Genomic DNA, 8,973 nt, shown 5'->3' with positions numbered 1-8,973 from the left:
TACTTTTCACAATGTTCCTGAAACAACTCAAGCAAACGTCATCGAACTGCGCAAGCATACGACCTGTGTGAGCCTTTTCGGGGTGTCTTTTTTCAATAAACAATTGCAATTTATGAAAAGCACCTAGAATATCCTTAATTTCTGCCATTGTCATAGGCTCCTCCTCCTCTTCCTCGCCGCTGCTAGAGAACTCCTCTTGAACGACGTTAAGTTGCATGGCCTCCAACTCCTTCAGGTCATCCATCGTAAGCTCCTCTTGGTGCTCCTCGAGAAGGTCGTTGATGTCGTCCTCGTCGACAACCAGCCCCATGGACTTGCAACGATCTCCTCAAGATCTGGTTCCAAAACAGTTTCGGGATCACCAACTGTTTCTGACTCTGCAGTACCAGCTTCGCCCACGTCGAATCCCTCGAAGTCTCTGGCGGATACGGCATCAGGCCAGAGTTTCCTCCACGAGGAATTCAAGGTTCGCCTCGAAACCTCCTGCCAAGCTAGGTCAATGAGTCGGATGCAAATGACGATGTCGAAATGCTCCTTCCAAAATTGACGCAAGGTAAGGTTTGTGGTATCGGTGATGGTCGAACAAATCCTCTTGAAAAGATGTTTCATGTACAGCTTCTTAAAGTTCGCTATCACTTGCTGGTCCATGGGCTGGAGGAGTGGGGTGGTGTTGGGCGGAAGAAAAAGAATCTTAACCAAGGAATACTCCGCTAGGATATCTTCCTCGAGGCCAGGAGGGTGGGGAGGGGCATTGTCCAACACCAGCAGACATTTCAGGGGGAGGCGCTTCTCTTCCAAAAAACTCTTCACAGTCGGGCCGAAACACAGATTTACCCACTCCGTGAACAAAAGCCTCGTTACCCAGGCTTTTGCATTAGCCCTCCACATCACTGGAAGCTTCTCCTATTCAACACTTTGGTGGGGGCCTTGAAGGCGTCGAGGAGTCTCGGAGTGGATACACCATAGGGCTTCACCTGCAATCCCCACTGGCGGGTTCGAACAAAGTGCGAGCGTAAGCCTGTCTTTCATAGGCTTATGCCCGGGTAGCTTCTTCTCTTCCTCCGTGATGTATGTCCGACGAGGCATTTTTTTCCAAAAAAGGCCAGTCTCATCACAGTTGAAGACTTGCTGAGAACTGTAGCCTTCCTTGGTCATCATCTCGTCGAACGTCTTTTAAAGGCTTCGGCCGCTTTCGTGTCCGAGCTGGCAGCCTCCCCATGACGCACCACTGAATGGATGCCAGTCCGTTTACGAAATTTCTCGAACCAGCCATGCGAAGCCTTGAACTCTGGGGTTGGCGTTGAAGTCCCTTCCCCTCCCTCGTGTTCTGCCTGCGCAATCAAATCGCCGAAAATAGCACTGGCCTTGTGAGTGATTGCTGTCTCCGTTACTGTATTGCCAGCGATTTCTTTGTCTTTTATCCAGATGAGGAGCAGCCGTTCCATCTCGTCGTGCACATGGCTCCTCTTGCTGGACAAAATAGTGATGCCCTTCGACGGTGTAGTTGCTTTGATGGCATCCTTCTGTTTAAGGATGGTGCCTATTGTCGACGGATTACGGCCGTATTCCTTTGCGATCACTCAATCGCATACCTAGCTTTTTTGTTTTTTTTTTTCGACTTCTTTATGATCTCCATCTTTGTCTCCAAAGAGAGCATGCGCTTCTTTCCGTGAATTTCAACTTTCTTGGGACCCATGACTACGTTAATTTACGTAAAGTTACACAATATACAGTCTTCGCACAACACGATAATATGTACTGCAATGAAATCACTAACGAATTTACGTTACTAAACGAAATCGTTGGAGCGAACGAATGCCGATTGCGTACGGTAAAGTTTCGGGTGCGGAGTGGCCGAGCTAAGGGACGCCAGCGCGTATGTATAGAAGATGCATGATGGGAGGGATGCTGTCCAATCAGAGAGAAGGATCTCATGGCTTGGCTAGCATCAGGAGCCAATGGGAGAGCAGGAGGATGGTGGCGAGTCTACTAGCACTAAGATGGCGGCGTGCGGCGCGAGTTTCAAAATTGTTATCGGGCGAATCTCGGACTTTCAGAAACCTTTCGTATCTTGAAAACTTTTTGTATGTAGAGCAGTAAAATTTTTCGCATTGGCTTTCGTAACTTGGATTTTTCGTAAGTTGAGCCTTTCGTATCTCGAGGTACTACTGTATATATATAGATATATATATATATAGATATATAGATATATATAGATATATATATATAGATATATAGATATATATAGATATATATATATAGATATATATATATAGATATATATATATAGATATATATATATATATATATATATATATATATATATATATATATATATATATATATAATTTATTCATTTAATTATTTATTTTACTTCTTAGCCCTCATGGTATGGTCAATATGGTCTAGTCACATTGTGGTCATGCCCCCGTTGACAGATCATCTGGAGTGCACCAGCTATATAGGTCTCTACCTCGCTGGCAACTCTAGTAAAGCAGAAGCAGACTTGGGTGACAGTAATCACGAAGTCAGCTATGCTAACAGGTGGAACCAAGATGTAAATCATTTGCATGCATTTGTTTCCCAAAATCCTTCTATTCTGTCCCTTCCCTCCTCCAACGGTGGGATTCAGCTATATATATATCTGACAGGTAAGTTTCATGAACAAAATTATATTGTTATGATACAATAAAGTTTGTTCATACTTACCTGGCAGATATATATAATCAAGTACCCACCCACCTCCCCTCAGGGGACAGTGGGAATAAAAATTATGAATAGAAAATGGGAATGGTTCCTGATACCCGCCTCCCAGTGGCGGGAATGGGTACCAACCACTGCGTGTGCCGGAAGTTTTTGAAATTCTGTCGGACTTCAGAAAATACAGCTATATATATATCTGCCAGGTAAGTATGAACAAACTTTATTGTATCATAACAATATCATGTTACACTACAAAGCAACTGTTCTATCTGTTTTAAGTTATGAACACCAAATGTGTGGCTCAGCTTGAGACTCTGTGTTAAAAAACTCATAATCTATACAAGTTAAAAGTGGTGGACCTCCTTTAGCTTTCAGAATCAAACTATAGTAACCGTACAAAGCACAATAAAGGCTCGGTCAAATGACTTGCCAGCTAAAAAGAGATCATTTTATTAATGGTCGTCCACCACTATTCCCAGAGATAATTTTATTAATGGTCGTCCACCACTATTCCCATTAGAGCCTACAGAATTTTTTTAGTTAAGAAATGTAACTATAATAATTCCTCTATAACTAGAATTTTCTATCCTTGGGTTATGCTTAAATACATGTCTGTACATAATCTCACTATCTATCCAAAAGTCTTGCATATACCCCAAAACATCATAAACAACATACAATAGAACATGTAAGAAGCAAAGGCTCATGTTATTCAGTCTGTATACAGATGAATCCCAATCTTTCTCTGGTGTAGGATTTACTTCAGTATCTTCTAATGAAAGTCTGTACTCATTTCCTCATAAGGCATGTGTTTTCACAGCTGAATTGTCTGAAATATGGTGAGCAGTGAAAATTATTAAAAACAATGCCACCAAAGAAAATTACAATTTTCTGTGACTTAAATGCTTTGCTCTTCAAAGTAATTATTTTGTGCTGATAATAATTTCGAGTTGTGTTTTTCTGTGTGCATTATATGATGATACAAGTTCCATATATTATTGTATTTTTCAACAGTTTTTATGTAAATGGTGCTTGTGCAATAATTTTTAAAATTTTTATGTTTCATGACTGAATGCTGGAAGTATGTATGTAGAACTATACAGTACATATACAGTACATACTACTGTATAGCTGAAAATCATGTAAATAAGAAAATATTTTAAACATTTTTAAGCTTTTAATTGATTTTATATTGTACATTTTATAACAGTATATAATTTTGTATATTTGAACATTTATATTTCTGTGATTTGGCTCCTTTTTTTATTTGTTTTAATGGCATTTTTGCATGTTGCTGACTGACAAAGATGCTTACTTTTCATTTTCAACAAAAATCCACCTTAAAGTCAGAAATGGGAAGACTAGATGGTAGTTGGAGGGAGGTCGTACTGGCACAAGTCTACTCAACTTTGTATGAGTAGGAAATACTATGCTTACATTTATTTGTGCTTACTGGACATTAAGATGAAGGTAACATAAAATTATTGTAAATTTTTAGTATACTGTATTTATTTTTTCAGGATGTGAAAGTGATTGTCAGTGGTTTCCTGGGAGCTGCCATCCTTGTATATGGAGCAATGCTTCTCTGGTTCTATGCTACTGAAGGTTACAACCAGTAAAAGCATGTATGTACTGTATGTCTTGAGACAATCATTTTACTTTTGGATTATGTAGTGGTACAAGTGCATTCCTGTTGTGGGATCAAATGACAGTATCTTAATTGTGGTATTAAGAGTTTTCTGTAGCAATAGCTTGTTTAGCACCCCACTTTGGATATGTATAAACATTCCTCTTTTTTTTTTTCTTTCTGCTTTTTTGAGTGTTCTTCTTCTTGGAATGTAGTGCTCTAATTAAATTTTAGATTTAAAGTACAATAACACTTGAAAGCTTTTCCATATTAAGAACCAAGTACAAAATTACTTCTCTGTAATTACTTTTGCTCTTAAGTATAGCCCTTGATGTTAGGTATTGGGTAGTACAAGTGAGTACAGGCAGTCCCCGGGTTACGACGGGGGTTCCGTTCTTGAGGCGCGTCGTAAGCCGAAAATCGTCGTAAGCCGGAACGACACTTGGAAATATGCCTTAAACTAAGAAAAAGTTAGAGAGACCTTACCTGTGTGACATGCAAGTATTGCATGATGTGTAGTGTGGTTATTTCAATGGCAAAGGATGGTTCTTGAAGGTATAATTCTTTATTAAACTCTTGTGACACTATAAAGCACAATGTACTACACTTAATCCTTAGGTTAGATTATACACTAAACACTATTATGCACTGTACACTACGTAGTATGTAATACTTTGGTAGATCCTGGAGTACACTAAAATCCCAGTCTGGTAGCTCTGGAAGGTAAAAGTATAACACAATTAGTACAAAATACTACACAAAGTCCTGAATGCAATATGTAAATTATAGATATCAAGAGTAAAAGAGTTAATGTATGTTAATTAATTCCTTACTTTTAGTTTATAATTCCTTACTTTGAGTTATATCAAGAGTAAAAAAGTTAATGTATGTGAATTAATTCCTTACTTTTAGTTTAAAGTTGTCATGCTATGTAACCCTGGATGCACAAAGTCTTATGTGGCCCCATAGCCTACATCATTCAGGGGGTTGTGGAATGTACAAAAAATAATTTTGTCAGTAAGTACTCTATGCATAGTAAGTTACATGCAGTAATATGCACCATACAGTGGTTTAATATCAACTGGTATGCATATTGTAAATGATTGGTCTACACCCCCTGTTCAGCAGGGAGTGTACAGTATGTAATTCCATGAGGGACCTTGATCACTTATCCCATGTGAGAGATCTTGGTACACTTGTTTTTTTAGTATGTACGTATAACCAAAACTTACTTAATGGTTAATGTTTACTACTATGTATAATTCCTTACCTTTAGCTACAGTAGTACATAGTTTACAGTTGTCGTGCTATGTTATGTAGTAACCCTGGACAAAGTTTTATGTGGCCCCATAGCCTGCATCATGGAGGGGGTCCTGGTTTTCTGGAATGTACCAAAAAAGTATCAAAGTTAAGTCATGTATGTATGTTTAGTAAGTTACATACAGTAACCATACGTACAGTGGTTTATAACATGTATGTACATAATCAAACTTGGTTGGAAATTCCTGTAAAAAAAAGTTATGTACGTATGTAATACTACTGTATGTAAAACCTTACTGTTCATACTTTGTTACACTACATGTTACATGTGATACGTATACTTTCCTGAAGGGTTTTTTCCATCTAAAAATGGTGCTTCTACTTGTAGTTATCCCTTGATGACACTTGTAGTAATTTGTTAGTAACAACCTGGAGTTGTGTGAAAAATGTTGGTTCTGGAAGGAAAAGGTAACAAAATTAGTGTACAAACTATACACTACAGAAAGTTGTGTATGCAATATGTTAATTACTGTAGATATATCAAGAGTACTAAAAGAGTTAATGTATGTTAATTAATTCCTTACTTTTAGTTTAAAGTTGTCGTTCAATGTAACCCTGGATGGACAAAGTCTTATGTGGCCCCATAGCCTACATCCATTCAGGGACTCCTGGAATGTACAAAAAATAATTTTGTCAGTAAGTCCTCTATGCAGAGTAAGTTACATACAGTAATATGCACCATACAGTGGTTTAATATCACATATAACATGTACGTAGTATAAAACTTAATTTAGAAATTCCTTACATAACTTACCAACTTTTAGTGAGTCTCAAAGCTGTTACCTAGGTTGTGGGAGATGGAGGTGGAGGTGTAGAGCATTCATGATAAGGATGCATTCCAAACCTAACTTCAGTGTGCTTTATCACAGATAACAGGCTAGGATGATGGGCAGTCTGGAATGAAGAATTAATATTAAAGGACAGTATGTAACCACTTAGGTGTACAAAATTTATTGTACGTATGCAAACATTAAACACAACTGAGAATTCCTTACCTTCAGCAAAATGAAGACATGTAGGCTATGTAGAGGTCTGGTTTATGTAAGTCACAGGTGCATGCCAGTCTGGAATGATAATGTAATAGTACATATGATTATAGTATGTATGTTACATACATAACATGGTTATTACATATGTAATAATAAAACATTAATAAAAAAAAATGTCCTTACCAAATTCTAGTGGTTGGCTTGCTTACTGGGATGGCCATATGGTACATGAGAGTGGGTGGCTGGGCTATGGAGTGGGATGGGCAGGTGCTTGGGAGTCTGGAATGATAAAAAATATATAAAATGATAGTTACTACTACTGTAACTACTGCACATGTTATTACTGTTTGACATATGTAGTGTGTAATACGTATGTTCAATATAAAAAATGAAGAATTCTTTACCTGAAGGAATGGGAGAGGTGATACTACTCGTATCAACTGATTTGGGCTCTGGAGAGGTGATACTCGTATCAACTGATGAGGGAACATCTAGATCTGGAAAGAATGATAGGGTACATAAATATATAAGGTGGATGTAATTGTAGCATATGTACACTTTTAATAAAATTTCTATTAGCAATTTATAAAACATTTTATACAAATTTGTTAAGGATTCCTTACCTGATGTATAGGGCAAGGCATCAAAACCATGGAAAGGCTCAGGGTCATCTGGGTCACTGTCACTATCAAAGGGGTCTGAAATGAAAAAAAAAAAATAATAAGGTTATGCAACATCAAACACATTGTACCACTATGTAAGTTAGTGTACGTATGTATGTAGGGTGTAAACAATTTCCAACATGAAAATGAGAAAAATGAAATTGCTTACCTGATTGTACACGTACAGGTGGGCGGGCTGATACAGAGGGTCCAGGTACAGGGGGATCTGGAACTGTCAACAGGTAGTACAGGGAGATCTGGAACTGTCACAGGTAGTACAGGGAGATCTTGGAACTGTCACAGGTAGTACAGGGGGATCTGGAACTGTCACCACTTCTGCAATAAAATTACAAATGATTAAATTAATGAAGTTACAATTTACTCTTACATTTAGTTGTTACATTAAAAAATTAACACATTTTAATATGTACACTATGTAAACACATAAATTAGTAAAACAGTTCAGAATTCCTTACCAGGACTAGGAGTGGGAGGTGGTGGTACTGGAGACTTGTGAAAGAAAGTGTCAAGCCTGGACTGCACACTTCTCTTCGTCTGCTTCTCCTTCAGGGTCTCCTTGTAGAAAGTCACCAAATCCATGATTCCTCTCATGATTTTGTCAAACCTAGAAACGTTAGGGTCTTCTGCCTCAAAAGAAGCCAAGGCTCTCTCCAGATGAGTAAAACCCTCTGACAAGCCTTTCACAGTTAATGACCTGGGTTTTGGCTCTGGTGCCGCCGCCTCTTCCTCAATCATTTGTTGTTCAAGTTCAAGTAAGTCCTCTGCAGACAATTCCTCTCCATGGGAAGCCAGCAGCTCTGTTACATCATCCAGGTTCAAGATCTAGTTTCAGCCTCTTGCTTAGCCCTACGATCTTCCTCGTCACAGTCTCGACGTCTTCTGCCTGCCGGTCAAAGCCTTCAAAACTGTGCACAAACTGTGGACACAGTTTCTTCCAGGCCCCATTTAAAGTGGTCGTCTTCACCTCGTCCCAAGCACTTGCAATATTTTTCACTGCATCAGCAATGTTGTAGCCCTTCCAGAATTGCTTCAGTGTCAACTCCTTGTTAGCTTCTATGGCCCTCAAAGCAAAACGTATGGTCCTTCTAAGGTAGTAAGCCTTGAAATTAGCTATTACTCCCTGGTCCATTGGCTGTATCAGCGATGTGGTATTGGGTGGGAGGTACACCACCTTCACATTAGGATGCATGTCGCTCAAATTTGAAGGGTGACCAGGGGCATTGTCCAGGACTAAGAGGGCCTTAAAAGGCAGACCCTTCGAAGTCAAATACCGCTCCACTGCTGGCACGAATGGTCATTGAACCAATCTTCGAAGACCATTAAGGTAACCCAAGCCTTCTTGTTTGATTTCCAAATCACAGGGAGTTGACTCTTGAAAATGCCCTTGAAAGCCCTGGGATTCTCGGCCAAATACACCAGCAAGGGCTTCAGTTTCAAATCACCACTTGCATTGGCCCCAAACAGCAAAGTCAGTCGCTCCTTTCCAGCTTTATGGCCAGGTGCTGACTTCTCCTCCTTGGAAAGGTACGTTCGATTTGGCATTCTTTTCCAAAATAATCCAGTCTCATCCACATTAAAGACTTGGTCAGCCGTGTAACCACCATCCTTAATTATCTCAGCCAAACCACCTGGAAAACTTTCTGCTGCTTCG

General features: G+C 39.2%; 1 protein-coding gene and 1 long non-coding RNA gene across 2 annotated transcripts in view; one reads left to right on the top strand and one right to left on the bottom strand.

Annotated features, from left to right (window-relative positions):
* LOC135198769 (triple QxxK/R motif-containing protein-like) overlaps positions 1-5,317 on the top strand; it is a 60,724-nt gene extending 55,407 nt beyond the window's left edge. Inside the window, exon 4 of the mRNA XM_064226682.1 lies at positions 4,224-5,317. Within this exon, the coding sequence (XP_064082752.1) occupies positions 4,224-4,322 (99 nt within the window). The 3' untranslated portion in view covers positions 4,323-5,317. The remainder of the gene's footprint in view (positions 1-4,223) is intronic.
* Positions 5,318-6,822: 1,505 nt separating this feature from the next.
* LOC135198417 (uncharacterized) lies at positions 6,823-7,341 on the bottom strand. Its single transcript, XR_010310802.1, has 3 exons — positions 7,263-7,341; positions 7,044-7,136; positions 6,823-6,918 (listed from the first exon to the last, which is right to left on the bottom strand). It is a non-coding gene; the product is annotated as an uncharacterized LOC135198417 (long non-coding RNA).
* Positions 7,342-8,973: the final 1,632 nt, after the last annotated feature.

Source organism: Macrobrachium nipponense, chromosome 22 (genome assembly GCF_015104395.2).
Source record: "Macrobrachium nipponense isolate FS-2020 chromosome 22, ASM1510439v2, whole genome shotgun sequence".
Classification (NCBI taxonomy): domain Eukaryota; kingdom Metazoa; phylum Arthropoda; class Malacostraca; order Decapoda; family Palaemonidae; genus Macrobrachium; species Macrobrachium nipponense.
The sequence above is the reverse complement of the archived record's forward strand: the minus strand, read 5'-3'. Positions and strand labels throughout refer to the sequence as shown.